Below are 22,354 nucleotides of genomic sequence, written 5' to 3' on the forward strand. Positions count from 1 at the left end.
GATCTAAATGTAATGCAACACTTTTCACAATTAGTTAACCATGAGAGCTGTAATAGTAAAACTGCGCTAAAAGAGAGTAATACTATATTAAATGGAAAGACGTTAGCCAATCACAGGAGTGGGTGTTTACACTGAAGTCTTGCAGCAGACACGCCCCTTAAAACAGAGCGTTCAGAGCAGAGGGCTAAAATCAGGGTAGGAAAAATGCCTTTTATTTATAAATGACCATTTTTGATGTAAAAAGCATTCTATCATTATAAGTGCACCCCAGGAAACATCATAAAACAATGCAGTTAATGATCCCTTTAATCATGCAGCTCTATGTCATGGCTTCTAAAAACAAAAGTAAAAGTAAAGGCGGTCCATTAAAGCAACATTTGCTCAGCCAATGGCTTGAGTTTCAATTTCCTGTGTTGGTAAATGGACTGCATTTACACTCACCTAAAGGGTTAATAGGAACACCTGCTCAATTTCTCATTAATGCAATTATCTAATCAACCAATCACATGGCAGTTGCTTCAATGCATTTAGGGGTGTGGTCCTGGTCAAGACAATCTCCTGAACTCCAAACTGAATGTCAGAATGGGAAAGAAAGGGGATTTAAGCAATTTTGAGCGTGGCATGGTTGTTGGTGCCAGACGGGCCGGTCTGAGTATTTCACAATCTGCTCAGTTACTGGGATTTTCACGCACAACCATTTCTAGGGTTTACAAAGAATGGTGTGAAAAGGGAAAAACATCCAGTATGCGGCAGTCCTGTGGGAGAAAATGCCTTGTTGATGCTAGAGGTCAGAGGAGAATGGGCCGACTGATTCAAGCTGATAGAAGAGCAACTTTGACTGAAATAACCACTCGTTACAACCGAGGTCTGCAGCAAAGCATTTGTGAAGCCACAACACGCACAACCTTGAGGCGGATGGGCTACAACAGCAGAAGACCCCACCGGGTACCACTCATCTCCACTACAAATAGGAAAAAGAGGCTACGATTTGCACAAGTTCACCAAAATTGGACAGTTGAAGTCTGATGAGTCTCGATTTCTGTTGAGACATTCATATGGTAGAGTCAGAATTTGGCGTAAACAGAATGAGAACATGGATCCATCATGCCTTGTTACCACTGTGCAGGCTGGTGGTGGTGGTGTAATGGTGTGGGGGATGTTTTCTTGGCACACTTTAGGCCCCTTGGGCATCGTTTAAATGCCACGGCCTACCCGAGCATTGTTTCTGACCATGTCCATCCCTTTATGACCACCATGTCCCCATCCTCTGATGGCTACTTCCAGCAGGATAATTCACCGTCACAAAGCTCCAATCATTTCAAATTGGTTTCTTGAACATGACAATGAGTTCACTGAACTAAAATGGCCCCCACAGTCACCAGATCTCAACCCAATAGAGCATCTTTGGGATGTGGTGGAACGGGAGCTTCGTGCCCTGGATGTGCATCCCACAAATCTCCATCAACTGCAAGATGCTATCCTATCAATATGGGCCAACATTTCTAAAGAATGCTTTCAGCACCTTGTTGAATCAATGCCACGTAGAATTAAGGCAGTTCTGAAGGCGAAAGGGGGTCAAACACAGTATTAGTATGTGTTCCTAATAATCCTTTAGGTGAGTTTATATAGCGCTTTCAACAGACACATTGCCTCACATTCACCCACTCATTCATACACTGACGGCTGTGTCAGCCATGCTGGCCGTCATACAGCTCGTCGGGAGCAGCTGGGGTTAGGTGTCTTGCTCATGGACACCTCAACACTTGGTCAGGTGGAACGGGCGATAGAACCACCAACCTTCCGGTTAGTAGACAACCTACATGAACCACTGAGCCACTGTATTGGTCGAGAGAGTTTGGTGCCACTAGCAGCACAGAAATTACACACTGCCATTTTAAGTCTGGCAATTAAATAAATATGGCTAAATATTAATGTTCATGTTGCAAGAAAAAAAAAAGAAGAAGAAAGAAAACCACAAAGGTTTTGGGGCCAAGAAATTACATTATTGAATTATTCCTTAAAGAATCAGAGCAAACTAACCTTCTGTGCTTTGTCCTTCTGAAACACAAACACTGGAGGAGCTATGGCAGGCTTCTCTGTTGAAAACAAAACAGAAAGAAAATTAATTGGAAATCCATGAGATTTCCCACAATAAATTTGTATGTAAACAAGCAAGAAAAGCATCCAAAGGCATGCAAGATAATCATTCACAAAATAGGTCATTTCCTAAAATGGTTTATTTGAGGATACAGCATGAAACAAATAGGGATGGGAACTTTTGTCAATTTCTCATTTCGATCATCGATAGGTTTTAAAAACAAGTACTCGAGTAATTGGGGGCGGGGCGTGTCCATCATTGAGATATAAAACTATTTTAAGAGTGTTTGTTACGAAAATTTATGTTGACAAATACAAACATCACATGTCTATGAAAACATGAACATGTGACTAGAAAAAATTACTGCTAGATTATGATGAATAAATGGCTTTTTTTAAAAGATATATGCAGATATATGCTGCCCATCATAAATCAAATCACGAGACAGACAGGGGTCGGAGGAGAAGACCAGAAAATGTGATATATTGGACAATATTCGTCTGTATTTGCAATTCAGCTGCAAAATCCACTGCACATTTCACGGAGGAAAGCTTCCACAATCTTCGCAAGTTCAATGAAGGATTCGCACAACGGCTTGTCCTGAAAGATGGATTTAAAAACAGAAGCTGTTTACGGGCCACAACCTGTAAGTCTGATTTATTTTTCGTCGATGTGTTTTCCTGTAATAGTTCGTATTGTTAATTGTACGTTGTAGCAAGGAAGTACACAGATGACAACGCTGTTCTGCAAACCAGTCTGTTAAATGCTCATTCTTACTTAACGTTATCCAACACCTAATGTTACAAACTTTTTTTTTAAAATCTCAACAGCGAACTTGGCATTAGTGTAAATTATTCTTTGATTAGAGCTTTTATGTATTGTTTATCTACATGCTTGTTTATCTACGAGCATGCTAAACATGGTTCTGTGTGTGATTTGGCTACTAGTAAAGCCAATGATTAGTGTTCGTTTTGGGTTAATAGTTCTTGCGACAGATATTTGGCTATAATCGTTCTAAAAATACAAAAGTAACAGTGCCATTCAGTAGCGATCACTATAGATCCGCAGTCTTTACTCTTGAGGACTGAACAGGTTCTGCTCAATCATCTTCACAAAAATTTTCTGGGTCTGATTCGGGCTCAAATTGGTATGGTTTTATTGACGCCATTGTTTCGAATACTACCAAAGCACAGTCTACAGGTAAAGGTAAGGGGCGTGACGTTTCCGAAAAACGTGCACTAGGCGGTTAGCGAATCACAACACACTGGGCCAGCTAACCAATCTGAGCCCATTGCGTATTTTTGAGGGACTGGCTTCATACAACCCGGAAACCATCAGACCGTTTTTACAAGGAGGGACAGAGCAGTGTAGAATAAAGGTCAAATATATGAAAAAAAGTGAAATTTTTTTAAAACGAAGCATGAACACATGTTACAGTGCACCCCACAAACACAATCAAGCCTTCGAAAGAATGTGTTTTACCACCCCTTTAAATTAGTTTGAGTTATCATAGCACTTTAAAGTGATGAATGCAAGAGCCAATATGAACGTTATATTGTGATATTCAAGCAATTACTCAAACAGCAAAACGCCAATGAGTCCATGAATTAATACAACTGTATACCTTCAATGCAAAGCAAGTCACTTTGGAATAAAGCATCTGCAAAATGCATAAAAGTAAATATGTTAATGTTGTCCATTGCATTGAAAATCCATATCAAATCAACCACAACCAGTTGTATGTTCTTGCTGGAGATAACCAGCCACCGCCAGCCAAAGCGCTGTCAACGACGTTATCTTATATCTTATCTCATTTCAAGCCAAACCCAATAAAACCCCAGACATTTCTGGCTCAATTAAAGTGCGTTAAAATGCTTCGTAAATAAACAGAGACACATGATCTGGCTGACACCATGTGATATTTTTAGCTACAGCTCTTTGACAGCAAGAAAACTGGAGGGCAATAAAAAACGAATATTTGTACAGAAGAGCATAAGGCCTGTCGAAGATGATTTGCAAACCACTAAAGGGTGCAATAGAGCCACACACACGTGCATCTGTAAACAGCTGCCTTTCCCAAAACAAATCACATGGTCATCTGGGTGGCTCATTCAGCACTGTAAACCCATGCACATCACTGTAATTAGGTCAAGGGGTGAGGCATCCACTGATGGGTGATCTCACCACTCAAGGCTGCTGTACTGGAGGACATTAGAGTCCTAGAGGGGCTAAATCATGTGTGCGTGGGGTTGCATTTCACCCCGGGGCAGGAGAAGGGTGGGCGGGCCTGCGTTAGCACAAGCAGCGGACCCCGGTAACGCCACTAGCCGCGTGAGCTGCACCGACAGGCGGCTTGCCCGTGAACGAAGCACCGCCACATACTCCGGTCTCTGCTTTCCGACTATTAATCGATGCATTCATCAGAATATCGTCCAAAAATGATCGTGCATTGAAACAAACCACGAGATGAACATCTCACTACCCCACCCACCAGGCATTTGCTTTCGTTTCTGAATTTGCAAGACTGTCTGGATAAAGATGTATAGCTTGACAAACGGAGACAGGCGTATTTAAGCCACGATTAGAATAAAATAACACGTTGCAAGCAAACTGCACCCTAATAGTGTCCAAAGATACCATTATAATGCACAATACAGTTTAGTTAGATAAATGGAGACATGTATGCCACACATATTATATATATATATATATATATATATATATATATATATATATATATATATATATATATATATATATATATATATAATGCAATCACGTGCACATTAAAAATAGCGTCATTCATTAAAGCTTTATTACAATGCATTACATGAATCAATGTTTTCATTATTTAGAGCGTGTTGTTGTGGGCGCGCGTATGTGTTGCACGCGAGCGCATCGGGGTGAAGCGCGTGCGTTTCAACCCGCCTAAAAATCAAAAAGAGAAACACAGCGAGAGGCCGGGGGTTCGTCTGTTAGCTGCACAACACACTCAACATACACACACAGTCTGTCAGTGCGCTGTTTAGCCCGCGAAGCTAACACACTCATCGGCTAACTTGAGCTAAACATCCACACTCACTCCCGCTCACAGCCGCTAATGCGCGCAGACCGTGCGACAAACACGCGTGGATCTCTAACCAACATTATTATGGTGTGTACGGCTCATGGTGGCGGTTTATTTGCTTTATTTTGCTCATTTTGCGGATTCACACGGTTGCCTACCTTCGTTCGCCAAGTCCGCCATTTTACTTCTCCGTGCACACCCACAATGCACCGCGGCATTAGTGCGCTTTATCTCACAGAGCAGCTGCACTTGAAATGCATTTACATTTGAAAATAAGTCATTTTATATGGACTTTTACCGTATTATGCATTAGTATTGTATACGAATTAATATGTAGACTTTTAACTAATATTATAAAGTAAATAAAACCCTATAATGTTATAATATATAGTTCTACATATCATTTTGCTGGCTATTTGTAAATGATTGTCTTGTTGCCTGTACCAACAGTATTAATTACTATTAAACACGATTATCTTATGTTACATAGGCTATTACAATAATTGTTATTATGACAGATATTATTCACTAGACCTTTAATATATAAAAAATATTATTTTATTTATTTATTTTAATAATAACAATATTATAATGATTATTATTTTGGGGAAGGCAAGAATCCCGGTTTTACATTTTTAAATGGTTGGTTAGATCTACTTTCTAAAGTACATTAGATGAAAACATGAAATTAAGAGCAAAATTATACATTTTGAAAATATTTGGGCACCTCTAAAATCAAAGGATATAATATAAAATAAAGGAATATTACATAAATTAGTTTTATTTATTTATTTATTACTTGATTCCTTGATGTTTAAATAATATTATTTTAATTATAAATTATGTGTGGTTATAAGAGTTTGATATATATGTCAATTTTAACTTTTTTTTCTTCTTTTTTAAGTATATATAGTTAGTAATTATGTACTTTTATAGAAGAAGAAAAAAAGGAACAATTATTGGGAAAAATATTATGTCTATAAATAAAATGTTTATTTGCATAATTGTGTTAAATGATTTTGAATCGAAATACATAATAAAGTAAAAAAAATTTTATTAACAATAGCATATTATTATAAAAAGATTATCTTATGTTAACATATTACAATGCCTAATTTGTATTATTATAAATAACTACATTATCTTACTATTTGTAAATATTTTTCCATTGTGTTGTTGTACTTACATACACACACACACACACACACACACACACACATGCACACACACACACACACACACACACATGCACACACACACACACACACACACACACACACACACACACACACACACACACACACACACACACACACACACACACACACACACACACACACACACACACACACACACACACACACACACACACACAACACAATGGAAAAGTATTTACAAATAGTAGGATAATGTTAATCATTTTTTATATCATTAAAATAATTTTGTATATATTTCATGAAACAAATTTTTCTGTGTATTCCAATGCATTTCTGTATTATTTTTATTCCTGTGTTTTGTAGTAATCAAATATGACCACTAGATGGCCAAGTTAGTCAAGGCTGTAGTTTGGGATGAGCTGGACTTGATGGTTAGCCTGAACTTCACATTGTATTTAGACTGAAAGTAGTATAAATTAAAATTTTAAATTATTTGAAATCTTCGATATTTTTCATATATATGCAGTAAGCTGCGATGTCTCAGGTTCAGTTCTGAGTCTGAAAAAGTTCTGATTAGTGTGTGAGATCTTGCTTTTTCCATTATATGATATTTACATGACTGCAAGCGTTTATACAAACATTCAATAAACAACCTTTTATTTTTAAACATTAATCTCAACATTATTTATGCATCGTAATTTGATGCATCTTCTGCTCCACACAAAGATGAATTTTGTCAATATTGATTATTACAGTGTTTTATCATTCTGAATGTCGCCTATTGATTATGTAAGACATAATCGATATGTAAGATGAGTTCTGGTCTGGTCTTTGTTTAGGTGGTCTTGATCTTCTTTTTTGTAATCATATTTTGAATTTTGTTGGCATTTTTATTACTTTTTGGTGATGTTTTTGACACAATCCCTTGTTGATTTCTGCCCCGGCACAACAGTATAAACCGAATTAGAAATAAGTTATTAATTGCATTTGTATTAAGACGTTTTATATCCAAACACATTAATTATGTTAACAAATAAATCAGACTATGCACCAGCAATAGTGATATCCCGCAGTTGAGACCAAGACAAGACCTTCAAAAATATGGTCTCACGACAGGTCTCAATACTACAGCTCTAATACACAACAATTGATCATGTTTCTCCCCATGCTGCAAATGAAGACACATTAAACTGCAAGCAACTGGTCCTTTTATTAAGCTCCAATATTTCTATGAAAGAGAGGAGAATGTATATTCTTTCACAATACATTTACACAGGCCTCAGGCAAAAGCCATGTAACCACACGCAACCAGACCTCCCGTCAGATGAAGATAAATGCCGGTGGTTATATAGTGAAAAAAGATATATGAAGACATAATATCTTGATTGAAAGATTCCTCTATGAAAGGGAAAACTGGCAAATTGGAGTTCATTGTGTGTAAACAGGTGTTTTTCATTTTCATTGTATTGTAACTAGTATACAATAAGTAAAAAGAGGGATTTGTTTGTGTATTTGACCATTAGAACTCTGTGTGTGTGTGGCGTAATAACATGATAACTGTCAATATCCACGTTTCTCACAGGCTTATTCAGGCTTAAAGTGAAATATGAGTTATAATTCAAGTTCCTCGCGTGATAAACGAATCTGGTTGACACATTTCAAAACGTAAGGTTTTTGAATCCTTTAAAGGTGCACTATGTAAAACATTTTCAGTAAAATATCCAAAAGCCACTAGGCCAGTGTTATATATTTTGTTCACTTGAGTACTTCAAATATCCCAAATGTTTCCAACTATTTGTAAATCGTGAGATATTGCTATTTTAACCGAGGAACCGGGACGTGTGAGGGCGTGGCCTGTCGATGACATCATATCTGCGTTCCCCTCAGTTTCTGGTTTTATTCTGCAGAAACGCTTTACTCTCACTGCAGTGTGAACAAGTGTCATCACATCCTCAACACACTCAGATGTGTCTAATATGATAATCAGAGCTGCGTTACCTCATACTCACGACCGGAGGAGCGGAAATGGTGCTGGCGACTGTGTCATAATAAAAGTCCTGCTGCTCGCGAGGCGTGTGTTGCGTTCATCTTATTATCAATCGCTCCAGCGGTTCCTCAGCTCCACAACACTCGCTCCTGCTCTGCTTCAGACTACAGTAACGTTAATAATCACATCCATCAACATGATTTCTGCCCGAGTCCTATCCCGATTCTTTCCCAACGGCTGTGAGGTGAAGACCACATGTCCCGAGATTCTGCGCTCAAATTTGCCGTCATCAAACTACGCCTTTGTTTTGAACAGGCGACTTCTAGTGGACGGAAAAGTTACTTTAAAGGTGCAGTATGTAAGATTGACAGCTAGTTGTTGAAATGGGTACTGCAATCCAAATTTAAAATATAGTTTTGCTGCCGTCACGTGCTATCCGAATTATCGTAAATATGAGTTTCCTAGATGGGCGAGCCATAAACTTTAAACATGATGGCGGGGAGAAGAACTACTGACTCGACGCTCACGCGGGTTGCCAGTTTGAGGACAAGCAACAGGAACGAGCGCAATTGACCAATCGGTAAGCCACTCCCATCGAACGCAGATGAGCCAATGGCAGTTGAGTATCAGTTGCGCTGGGATCACAGGGATCTTTAGGTTTCAGCGCCATAGAGAAACATTGGAAAATCCGAAGCTGTCATCAGTTTGATGGTGTTTATGCTACAAAAATGGTGAAACGATGTGCCTGAGGTACTGCAACACTGATTCCAGGGATCCTGAGAGGATTTTCTGGTTGTCATACTCTAATTAAGTTAATATTAAAGTTAGTAATTCCCTGCTAACGTACAAACCGATTAACTATAACTAACTTTTTTCATGCAACGGTGTAGGTCAGAAACACGAACGTCTACATTTCAGTGCATCTCTCCATATTAAACTGATTAAATGTGAATGTATGTAATCTTACCCTGCGGTACATGAACAGTGTTGATCCTGGATGTTATCATCTGCGATCGTAACAAGAGGCTTCTCCCGTTTGCTTTGAGATCTGTAAACCATTGCTTCCAAATTAATCTCTCACCATATTTATTTTATTCCCATTTTATTTCTGTGAGTTTAGATATGTTTAAAGGTCTGTCTTCTAATGAGGACTCCTATTTTGATGGGTATTATAGTCTATGGCTAGTGAAAGGGAGAGCTTGCACGCAGTTTATCGGAGTTGTTTTGCAGAAACAAAGTTTACCAGTTATTAACTGCACCCCCGAAAAAGCATAAGCTCTGTGTATATGTTTGTTTACTGTGAGTGTTTTTGTGTAGTTTGCTGTGTATGTTAATGATAATGCAACGGAGAGAGAGAGTTTGTGAATGAGACGTTAATGCGCACTTCTTATGCTTTGTTTGTTCAGCTCTTACAATGATTTTTTTGGAGTGAAAAAGGACATAATAAACTTGATAAACCATCAGTAAAGTTTGGCCATCATTCGGATGGGGTATCGCTACATTCTGTGTCCAAAAACATCTTGGGATAAGGTTTCACACGGACTGCAGTCATTGTAAGATATAGCAACTCTGTTTGTTTGTCTGAGTTAGCAACAGTAACTAAGGGGGGCGGGGCTTACCGATAGGTCAATTGACAATGGAATGCGAGGATACGTACATTGATTAGTAAGTTGATGAGTTGATTTATCCGTGTTTTAATATTCTCTCGTTTATAGAGATTTTTAGATGGATGCTGAGGCTTTTTAGGTCGGGTAGAATCTGCAATCTCTGACTCTGCCTTCCATGGCTGCAACACGATGTGTTTTCCGCCAACTGGCAACCTGTGCTGTCAAAATACTATTGGGTAAATTGGCGGCGTGGGTTATCGCACAGACCAAAACAAAAACAGACATTCAGACACAGAACGCACATTTCAAAGTAGAATAACTGGCTGTAGCATTGTTTTTCTGAGAAAAGAGTATGTGAACTCAGCATGTTTCCTAAATATATTAATAATAATTTAATTTGTTACATTTATATAGTGCTTTTCTAGGCACTCAAAGCGCTTTACATATCATATAGAAGGGGAAATCTCCTCAACCACCACCAATGTGCAGCACCACCTGGATGATGCGACGGCAGCCATTTTGCGCCAGAACGCCCACCACACACCAGCTGATTGGTGGAGAGGAGACAGAGTGATGAAGCCAATCTGTATATATGGGGATGATTAGGAGGCCATGATGGACAGGGGCCAATGGGCGAATTTGGCCAGGATGCCAGGGTTACACCCCTACTCTTTATCGAAGGACATCCTGGGATGTTTAATGACCACAGAGAGTCAGGACCTCGGTTTAACGTCTCATCCGAAGGACGGTGCTTGTTACAGTATAGTGTCCCCATCACTATACTGGAGCGTTAGGACCCACACAGACCACAGGGTGAGCGCCCCCTGCTGGCCTCATGAACACCTCTACCAGCAGCTACCTTGTTTTCCCAGTTGGTCTCCCATCCAGGTACTGATCAGGCTCATTATAGTATTTTTATGCTTCAGTAAAAAGTCAAAAACTTACATACAGCACCTTTAAAGGGATAGTTCACCCAAAAACGAAATCTTTATGTTTATCTGCTTACCCCCAGGGCATCCAAGAAGTAGGTGTCTTTGTTTCTTCAGTAGAACACAAATGAAGATTTTTAACTCCAACCGTTGCAGTGTGATAGTCGTATAATGATGTCAATGGGGATATTTTAGAGTATGAGAGCTATGAGAGTAAGCCATATTAAACCCTGCGGCTCGTAGCGACACATTGATGTCTTAAGACACGAAACGATCAGTTTCTTCGAGAAACCCAACAGTATTTATGTTATTTTTTTACCTCTTATCAGACGAATGTCATCTAGTATTCCCAGCACCATAACTTCCGGCGAATAAGGTCAAAATACCAGCGCGATCAAAGATATATATACGTAGATGTCTCATTCAACCATCTGCGCAGGCTCTAATGGGGAATCTATGTATATATTTCTATGATCGCGCCGGTATTTTGCATGTATTTTGACCTTATTCGCCGGAAGTGATGGAGCGGGGACGGCTGATGCAGAGCCATAGAAAAAAATGAAATACATTTTTAAATATGGATATACACAAACACATCGATTGGCTTCAGAAGGCCTTTATTAACACCCCAGAGCCGCGTGGAGCAGTTATCTGATGGACAGATGCATTTTTAATGGACTTCAAAAAGAGAGCAACTATTACTGCTATTATAACTGCTATTAAAATTACATTTTTAATATAACTCAGATTTAATTCGTCTGAATAGAAGAATGTCATACACCTCGGATGACTTGAGGGTGAGTAAATCATGGGCTAATTTTCATTTTTGGTTGAACTATCCCTTAAAGAACCTTTGAAATGGTTCCTGTAAGAACTGATGCCTGAAAGGTTCTTTGACAGAACAGAAATGTTAATTCTATGACATCACTGAACCTTTATTGATTTAAAAGTGTATCAGATGTGATATTTGTGCTGTGTGGAATCCCCACTTCATTCCATATCTGGCCACGTCCCTTATTAAGACCATAAACAATATGATCTCAGATCATTCCAGATTAGATCTGGCGCACTGGTTCATGAGCTCAATACTGAACAATGTGCTGGATTATGTAAACGAATGTTTAATGGCTAATAAACACCTTGTCAATTGTGCAACACAAAAGATATCGAGTAACAATCATGGATAGCTTGTGTGAAATGATACAGGGGATCTCCAAAAAAACATGTATTTCCTGTTTTGTCGAGTATCCTGAAAAACGCATCAGTTAAATAACATCTTAAATGAACTTAAAGAGAAAATGAGTTGCACGTCAGATCCTCGCCATGTTCGGATCTTAAAGTGACAGCAGCCACTAATGACGTCTGTCATTAATGTTCATCACAGAACAACGGGATCAGAGAAAGATGTAGCTTTAATAAGGATTCATCTACATTCAATTTATAATTTATGCAGTGCAGACTGATACATTTATTCAATTTCTGTATATTTCCTATCTGTTCGACAGGAAGGCCACAGGTAAATATGAGATTTATTATAATGGGTTTATGTGATGATTGGTTCACTTAAAGGGATAGTTCACCCAAAAATGAAAATTAGCCCATGATTTACTCACCCTCAAGTCATCTGATGTGTATATGATGTTCTTTTTTCAGGCGAATAAAATCTGAGTTATATTAAAAATGTTCTGCTAATCCAAGCTTTATAATAGCAGTAATAGTTGCTCTGTTTTGTTTTTGAAGTCCATAAAAAATGCATCTGTCTGTCAAATAACGTGCCGGTAACGTAATCGATGCATTTGTGTAAGAAAAATATCCATATTTAAAAATGTATTTCATTTTTTTCTATGGCTCTGCATCAGCCACCATCACTTCCATCGAATAATGTCAAAATACATGCAAAATACTGGCGTGATCATAGATATATACAGAGATTCCTCATTAGTGCCTGCGCGGATCGGTCAAATGAGGCATCTACGTATATATATCTTTGATTGCGCCAGTATTTTGACCTTACTCGCCGGAAGTTATGGCGCTGGGAAAACTAGATGACATTCGTCTGATAAGAGGTAAAAATATAACATAATTACTGTTGGGTTTCTCGCAGAAACTGATCGTTTCGTGTCTTAAGACATCGATGTGTCGCCACGAGCCGCAGGGTTTAATGAGGATTCGTATGTTTTTACTCTCATACTCTAAAATATCCCCATTGACATCATTATACGACTATCACACTGCAACGGTTGGAGTTAAAAATCTTCATTTGTGTTCTACTGAAGAAATGCCCTGGGGGTAAGCAGATAAACATGACAATTTCGTTTTTGGGTGAACTATCCCTTTAAAAAGTTCTTTTTTTTAAAAGCCTGTAAATATTGAAATTGATAGCTTTCAATTATACGGTAATGTTGAATGTCTATCATTAATGTTTAAAAAAAATAATTTTCATAGAGACATCAGTATCAGTGGCCTTCATTCATAAAAAGATGACATTACAACACATATTTAAAATATACTGTCTTTAAGTTGTTTCTACATTCATTTGGAGAGTAACTGAAATTATTACAGTATAAAAATATTAAACACTCTGATGGTTTTAATCACGATCGGTTAATTATAATAAAATGTTTTTTATTGATTGACTATATATATATACATACATACATACATACATACATTTGGTATTCAAGGTATTTCCAAGAATAGCTTAACACATTCCTGTCTTTTGCAACCTCATTTCAGGTCAGATATTCACAGACGATTGATTATTTTCCCATGTGAGTTACTTGTTCCTGCCTTTCAGGGTTTGTATGGTGGATCTGAGTTGCTTTATGTAACAAAAACACATAGACATCAAAAGACATTAATGTCATATGACACACATCAGTGTTATTCTGCCAGATATTTGACATAAATGTGTCATCTTAGATGCACCTTTAGATTAAATGTCTCCCGTGCCACATTCCTTATGTTACTTGAGTCTGCCAGAAATTCCGAAAGATTCATATTAGACACATTTTGAGGGTAACCCTTATAATAAATCCCTCCCTCATGGGTCAGAATGACCCGAAGCCCTATAATTATTAATTTTTTGGTCCAGAAAGCTTATATAATTTAATTTTTATAATATTTTTCAATGTTTTTTTAGTTTATTTTTCTCTAAATTACCAGATTTAATCAATAATTTTAATATCATAAAAATTATATAACACATTATTTCACTTAAATACAAAATTACTCTCCATTACATGCAAAAACTTGTAACATGTAATTTTAGTGAGTGTGTAGTGTCGCTGTTTGAGCATAAACAACATCTGCAAAGTTACAGCGCTCAAAGTTCAAAGCAAAGGGAGATATTTTCTTTTACAGAAATCACTTTTTAAGGACTACAACAAACGGCGGGTAGGGACTACAACGAGCTTCTTCACGGGTTAGTGACATCACTAACCCTACAATTTACATAAACCCGCACCCGGGAACACACAACAAAGGCCATGTTGAGAAGAGGAAGAGTTGTTGTAGTCGAGCACATTTGGGAGTCGCTCAAGCTGTCATCCGTCTTTCACATTTATCTTACAACAGTTCCCACACCAGTGGTTTATAGATTATCATGACAGAATATGCTAATCGATGACTTGAAGATCGTTAACTCATAAATTCATCAACTATCCATTCAGAAACGTCTCATTCTACATGAGTCTCTCCATCATTGTCCGACTCCGGTTTGAACATAAAAGGCTGAACAGTTTCCGAAATTTTCAGTGTGTCTGCATAACACAAGCTCTTGAAGCTCCGCCCTCTTCCGCAGTAGCTAATTTGCATTTAAAGGGACACACACAAAAACGGCACGTTTTTGCTCACCCTCAAAAAGTGACAATTTTAACACACTATAAAAAATTATCTGTGGGGTATTTTGAGCTAAACCTTCACATACACACTCTGGGGACATCAAAGACGTATTTTACATCTTGTAAAAGGGGGCATTAGAACCCCTTTAAAACTGCTCAAAAAGTCTCACATTGGGTGTAATTGCCGACCTCTTGTGGAAAAAAATTATAAAACATGATATTTCATGACTTTTGCCACTATATTATGCTGTTCCGCTGGATGCTATAGACAGTCTCTTCAGTTTTTTCTTCATTCAGGTATATATTTAGACATTACAGAATCCTTTTTTGGTATATTTTAAGTATTTTTTTAGGTTTGTATTTATACTGAAGTGTCAGATTTTGTAATAATTCAAGTTAGTAAGTTAATGACTAATTTGACAATTTGAAATAATTGAATCATTCCAAACTTTTGACCGCCAGTGTAAACCTTTCTCCTGCTTCTCCTAAAATTCCATAGATAAAAACAGACTTATGCTGCGTTCACACCAAACGCGAATAGAGTGTCTGGCGAGAGTGATTTCAATGTTAAGTCAATGGAAAGGCGCGTTGACGAGCGTCTGGAGGTCCGGCGGCGTGGAAGGCGCGTTTTGCGCGGCGCAAAGGACGCGAATCTGCCTCAATGGCGTGAATTGGACGCGAATTGAGCGTCTTGCGCGATATGCGCGTTACACGCGAATGTGTAACGAATCCACAGAGTCATAGAGATCCATTTGCAGCTTTAATTAGTGACAAAGTCAGACAGACAGGGTATTGATAGGTAGACAGGAATGGTATGGGCAAGGCAAAGAATACTCAGGTAAGCTAGTGCTGATGATCGGGGCAGGCAGCAAGGTTTCAAACACGGGTAACAGTGCAGGGTCGTGGGAGCCAGAGTATGTTCAGTTAGCCAGGAAACAGTCCAAGGTCGAGGTAGCCAGAGAGTGGTCGAAGAGTTCCAAAAACAGTCCAAGATCTAAACCAGAATAAACAGAATCAGTAGACAATCGCTCAGTATGTATGCCAGGGCAAAACAAGACTTCGCACTGAATGGGTGTGAGAGAGGGATTCTTATACATGTGGAAATGAAGTGCAGGTGTGAGTGTGATCAATGAAGAGCAGGTGTGTGATCAGTCCAGGAGAGCAGCATTATGGGAAATGTAGTTTGCATGGCCATAGTCAATACTCTGGAGATGGATCCCTCTGTGAATGTGGAGGTGACACAGGAAACTCCTGTGTAACAGAGCCCCCTCCCTGCGAGCGACTCCTGGCGCGAGGAGGCAAACGGCGACGGGGTCTTCCACGTTGTCGAGGAGCAGGTTTATTTGGATGTGATCGGTGGAATTCCTCTGTGAGTGTGGGGTCCAGGATGTCCTTGGCCCTGATCCAGCACCGTTCCTCCGGGCCGAACCCCTCCCAATCGACAAGGTACTGCAGAATGTTACCCCTACGTCTGGAGTCTAGTAGTTCCTTTACCCGATATGCCTCCTCGCCGTCTACCAGGACAGGTGGAGGGGTCTGCGGTGTGGCTCTCTCCTCTGACACTCTCTCGGGACTGTTAGCGGGTTTCAGCAGGGACACATGGAACGTGGAGGCAATGCGGTAGTTAGTGGGAAGTTTGAGACGAAATGACACTGGAGTGATTTGTTTTAGGACTTCGAATGGACCGACATATCTGGGACTGAGCTTACGGCAGGGGAGTCGAAGCTTGAGATCCTTTGTGGACAACCATACCCATTGACCTGGACGGTACTGCGGAGCAGGACGACGATGCTGGTTGGCGTGGTGTTCCTGGCGCCGGACTGCATGTAACAGGTGGGTGTGCGCTTGATCCCAGACCTCTTCGCTCCTGTGGAGCCATTCGGTGACAGCGGGAAGTTCTGTGGGTTCCCCGGACCAAGGAAATAGTGGAGGTTGGAAACCTAGTATGCACCGGAACGGAGTTAGACCAGTAGCGGGTTTGACCAGAGAGTTCTGGGCGTATTCAGCCCAGAACAGGTAACGACTCCACTCTGTTTGCTGCTGCTGACAGTATGTGCGCAGGAAGCGAATGATGTCTTGGTTTAAACGTTCGGTCTGCCCGTTGGATTGGGGGTGATATCCGGAGGTCAAACTGATGTTCACATTGAGGTGTTTGAAGAAAGCCCTCCAGACTCTGGAGGTGAACTGTGACCCTCGGTCTGACACGATGTCATCAGGAAGGCCGTAGAATCGGAACACCTGATTGCAGAGGATTTCAGCCGTGGCGAGTGCTGTGGGCAGTTTGGGTAAGGCCACCAGTCTACATGCCTTGGAGAAGCGATCAACTATTGTCAATATGGTGGTATTTCCCTGGGATTCTGGGAGATCTGTAATGAAATCTATAGCGATGTGGGACCATGGACGCTGCGGAATGGGCAACGGAGTTAGAAGTCCGGCAGGTAATTGACGAGGCGTCTTGGAAGTGTTGCAACTGGCGCAATTCTGGATGTGGTGGGTGGTGTCGGCGAGTAGAGTGGGCCACCAGAACCGGTTGCGGAGAAGGTGAACAGTGGCGGTGATACCGGGATGACCAGAACTGGGCGTTGCGTGTACCTGATCAATGAGGCGGGTGCGTAAGGGAGCAGGGACATACATGCGATTAGGTGGACCATTCAAGGTAGGTGGCTCCTGGCGATTGAACTGTTCAATCTCAGTAATGATGTCCCATTGCACAGGAGCGACGAGTAGGTTCTCAGGAAGAATATTCTCGGTGATCGTGGGTTGGGGTGTCTCATCGGTCTGGCGGGAGAGAGCGTCGGCCTTAATGTTCTTGGAACCAGGACGATACATGATAGTGAACTGGAATCTTGTAAAGAATAGAGCCCACCGGGCCTGACGGGGATTCAAGCATTTGGCCGTCCGGAGAAACTCGAGGTTCTTGTGGTCTGTGAGGATGATGAAGGGTTCCTGTGCTCCTTCTAGCCAGTGCCGCCACTCCTCTAAAGCCAGTTTCATGGCCAGTAATTCACGGTTGCCCACGTCATAGTTGCGCTCAGCGGAGGTTAATTTACGAGAAAAGAAGGCACAAGGATACATTTTTTCAGGCATGCCTTGACGCTGGGACAGAACTGCACCTACTCCAGTGTTTGAAGCATCCACCTCGATGATAAACTGACGTGTGGGGTCTGGATGCCGCAGGATGGGAGCAGAGGTGAAGCGTGTTCGGAGCTCATCAAAGGCTTTGGTGGACTCAGGTGTCCAGCTCAAGCGATGGTGGTGACGTTTGGTCATGGTGGTCAACGGGGCAGCTACTGTACTGTAGTTTCTGATGAACCGACGATAGAAATTCGCAAACCCCAGGAACCGTTGCAACTGTTTGACTGTTTGGGGAACCGGCCAATTTAGGACCGCCTGAACCTTCTTCTCGTCCATCGCCACACCCTCTGGACTGATGACGTATCCCAGGAAAGACGTTCTTGTGCGATGGAATTCACATTTCTCGAATTTGACATAGAGCTGATATTGAATGAGTCGTCTGAGAACCGATCTGACATGTTTGACGTGTTCCTCCATGGTTGAAGAGTAAATCAGTATATCGTCGATGTAGACGATTACCCACCTCTCCAGCATGTCCCGAAAGACGTCATTCATGAACGCCTGGAAGACAGAAGGACTATTGGACAACCCGAATGGCATAACGAGATACTCATAGTGCCCATTAGTGGTAGAGAAGGCCGTCTTCCACTCGTCTCCTCTGCGTATACGAATCAAGTTGTAGGCATTACGGAGATCCAACTTGGTATAATACTTGGCTTGACGGAGCTGTTCGAGAGCGGCTGGCACCAGGGGCAGTGGGTACCTGAACTTGACTGTATTCTCGTTAAGACCACGATAGTCGATGCAGGGGCGCAGTGTGCCATCCTTTTTCTTAACGAAGAAGAAGCCCGCAGCGGCGGGTGAGGTAGAGGGCCGGATGAACCCCTTGGCTAGTTCTTCCTCTATGTACTTCTTCATCGCTTCGGACTCTGGTTGAGACAGGGGAAAAATTCTGCCCTTAGGCGGTGTGGTGCCGGGTAATAGTTCGATGGCACAATCACTGGAACGGTGTTCTGGAAGTTGGGCAGCCTTGACTTTGCTGAAAACGTCAGAGAGATCAGAATACACAGCAGGCAGTCCTGAATCACTGAACTCCGACGTGGATAACTGGAGAATGTTGCGGGGAGTACGATTGATTTTAGCCAGGCATCTTCTATGGCACGAAGAATCCCACTGGATGATTTGGTTCTCCCGCCAGGAGATTTGTGGGTTGTGAGTGCGCAGCCATGGAAGACCCAGGATTATGGAGTGTTTGGGGGCGTGAATAACATAAAACCTGATTGATTCAGAATGAAGTGTTCCGACGTGCAGAATTACCTCTTCGGTGAGGTGTTGAATCCTTCCCTCTCCCAAGGGCCGACCATCTAGCGCCTCGACTGTCAGAGAGAAGTCACAGGGATTAGTTTGGAGTTTATGCTGTACAGTGAATTCATGAGACATAAAATTTCCCGCGGCTCCTGAGTCTAGCAAAGCGGATGTGTCAATCATTCTGCCGGGTAGAGAGAGACGAACAGGTAGCGTGAACCCGGACCACCGATTGTTGGAGTCCGCCAGGGTACTCACCGGTTGAGCCTGAAGAGACGGACGAACTGGGCAGGAGAGTCTGCGATGACCAGACTGTCCGCAGTAGAGACAGAGATGCTGCTGCAGGCGACGCTCGCGTTCCTCAGGAGTGAGAGGAGTAAAACCCAGCTGCATGGGCTCTGGTGCATCCGTGTCGTCGGGACGAGCACGATAGGGAACTCGAGGTGTGCGCCGAGAACGAATAAGGTTGTCGATCTGAATGGCCAGGTTGATGTATTCGTTCAGCGTTCTCCCCTCATCGCGGCAAGCTAACTCAGACTGAAGTTCATTGGTGAGACCTTTTCTGAACAGGGTTTTCAGGGTGTCCTCAACCCAATTGGTCTGTGCAGCAAGGGTGCGAAACGTGAGGGCATAATCGGCGGCGGTTCTTCTCCCCTGAGTATGACTGAGAAGGCGTTCACCGGCATCACCGAGCTCAGTGGAGTGCTCGAAAACGCTGCGGAACTGCTGGGTAAATGATGCAAATGTGGAGAAAGGAGATCCATCCGGCCTCCAGATGGCAGTTACCCATTCCAGCGCCTTTCCGGTGAGGAGCGAACACATGAAAGCAATTTTCCCTGAATCTGTGGGATGGAGTGCTGGCTGTTGATCAAAGTAGAGGTGGCATTGGAGCAGGAAGCCTTTGCATTTAGCTGAAGCGCCATCATACTTCTCTGGAAGAGCGAGACGAGGATTGACTGAGGTGCTCGCCGAGGGCGGTGATACCCCTGAGGCCTGATCGACGGGGGCGCTGATCGCTGAGGCTTGAAGCCCTTGCAGGGCTGTTACGAGCTCCTCGATGAGTGACGTGAGGCGATTCAACTGTAGCTGGTGTTGAGCTAGCTGGGCAGCCTGTGCAGAGATTTCAGTGGTGAGCTGTGAGACGGCTGCTGGACCTTGAGGTGGCGAAGTCTTCTGTAACGAATCCACAGAGTCATAGAGATCCATTTGCAGCTTTAATTAGTGACAAAGTCAGACAGACAGGGTATTGATAGGTAGACAGGAATGGTATGGGCAAGGCAAAGAATACTCAGGTAAGCTAGTGCTGATGATCGGGGCAGGCAGCAAGGTTTCAAACACGGGTAACAGTGCAGGGTCGTGGGAGCCAGAGTATGTTCAGTTAGCCAGGAAACAGTCCAAGGTCGAGGTAGCCAGAGAGTGGTCGAAGAGTTCCAAAAACAGTCCAAGATCTAAACCAGAATAAACAGAATCAGTAGACAATCGCTCAGTATGTATGCCAGGGCAAAACAAGACTTCGCACTGAATGGGTGTGAGAGAGGGATTCTTATGAATGTGGAAATGAAGTGCAGGTGTGAGTGTGATCAATGAAGAGCAGGTGTGTGATCAGTCCAGGAGAGCAGCATTATGGGAAATGTAGTTTGCATGGCCATAGTCAATACTCTGGAGATGGATCCCTCTGTGAATGTGGAGGTGACACAGGAAACTCCTGTGTAACAGAATGGTGCTTTTGTGCATTCACGGACGCGCGAATGCATTCAAAATGTTTGCGCGTAAAACTAGACGCGGTAATCATGATATTGACGCTCTATTCGTGTTTGGTGTGAACGCAGCATTAAAGGAACACTCCACTTTTTTTGAAAATAGGCTCATTTTCCGTCTCCCGTAGAGTTAAACTGTTGAGTTTTACCGTTTTCTAATCCGTTTTGCCGATCTCCGGGTCTGGCGGTAGCACTTTTAGCATAGCTTAGCATAGATCATTGAATCTGATTAGACAGTTAGCATTTCGCTCAAAAATGACCAAAGAGTTTCGATATTTTTCCTATTTAAAATTTTACTCTTCTGTAGTTACATTGTGTACTAAGACCTTAGATTTTCTAGGCCGAAATGGTTAGGAACTATACTCTCATACTGTTAAATATGATCAAAAATAAAGGAATTATCAATCAATAATTTTCTTATGTACACCAATTAAGACTGCACTGAAAATTCTGAAATATTATTACAGTTTACAATATCCATTTTCTATGTGAATATATAGTAAAGTGTAATTTATTTATTTGATCAAAGCTGTATTTTCAGCATCATTACTCCAGTCCTAAGAGTATAGTTCCTAACCATTTCGGCCTAGAAAATCGCAACTTTTCATTTTCCGTCGGTCTCTATGTAACTACAGAATAGTCAAGTTTTAAACAGGAAAAATATGGAAAGTCTTTGGTCATTTTTGAGCGAGATGCTAACGGTCTAATCAGATTCAATGATGTATGCTAAGCTATGCTAAAAGTGCTACCGCCAGATCCGGCTGAATGGATGTGAAAACGGTAAAACTCAGCTGTTTAACTCTAGGGGAGACGGAAAATGAGCCTTTTTTTTATTTTAAAAAATGACGTGTTCCTGTAAAAGAGTCAGTAGTTGTCGTTCAGTAAAAATATAGAGCTGTAAAATAAATTTGGAGAGCAGCTTTCGATGATTTGATCTAGTTTTTTTTCTTTCTTGGGAACAGAATACAGTTCAGAGAGAGAGAATGTCATTTTTGATGTTTCTTTCCTATGGGTGATTTAAATCTCTTTTCGCACACCTCTCTGTCTCCAGGAGACGCTGTATATATACAGTAAGTGTTTATGACAGACTGAAGATCATGGCTGATTTTAAGGTCCTTTGAATTCTCCTTCTGCCCGGGGCGAATCTGAGCCGCTCATGATTGATGCCATCTATATTCTTCTAAAAACTCACTGAAAATGACCTCAGAGCAGTAAAGTTGGCATAACATGGGAGCGATTCTCATGGTATGCCGAGGACAACGTGCATATTTGTTTTTACAGGCACAACAAAAGAAACAAGTACGGTTGGCAGCAGACCATCAGTTTCTGGAGGTCTTTTTGTAAAAAAATATCTCTTTGCTATCGTTAGACATCAGTGCCATTAATCCATCAAGATGGTGTCTTACGGGAAAAGAAACATCCAGATGCCAACACTGTTTTTTCATCTACCCTTTCACTCTCTCTTCACTGTTGTTATGCCAACTAAACGTCAGTGTTTAGACAAATGGGAATTTTCTTGATAATGAGCCT

General features: G+C 41.4%; 1 protein-coding gene across 8 annotated transcripts in view; it reads right to left on the minus strand.

Moving 5' to 3' along the window:
• ranbp3b (RAN binding protein 3b) overlaps positions 1 to 5,383 on the minus strand; it is a 49,109-nt gene extending 43,726 nt beyond the window's left edge. For 5 of the 8 annotated variants that reach the window (XR_013816756.1, XR_013816757.1, XM_079819955.1 and 2 more), the window contains exons 1-2: positions 5,324 to 5,383; positions 2,041 to 2,096 (exon numbers count right to left, since the gene is read on the minus strand). Coding sequence is in view for 6 of the 8 variants with exons in the window: in XM_079819955.1 (XP_079676081.1) it covers positions 2,041 to 2,096; positions 5,324 to 5,345 (78 nt within the window). In the remaining 2 variants the exon portion in view is untranslated. Of the gene's footprint in view, positions 1 to 2,040; positions 2,097 to 3,722; positions 3,759 to 5,323 lie in introns of all 8 variants that reach the window. The other 3 variants (XM_079819956.1, XM_079819953.1, XM_079819952.1) reach the window with 1 other exon arrangement.
• Between the last annotated feature and the right edge of the window lie 16,971 nt (positions 5,384 to 22,354).

This window comes from Gobio gobio, assembly GCF_949357685.1.
Source record: "Gobio gobio genome assembly, chromosome: 6".
Classification (NCBI taxonomy): Eukaryota; Metazoa; Chordata; class Actinopteri; order Cypriniformes; family Gobionidae; genus Gobio; species Gobio gobio.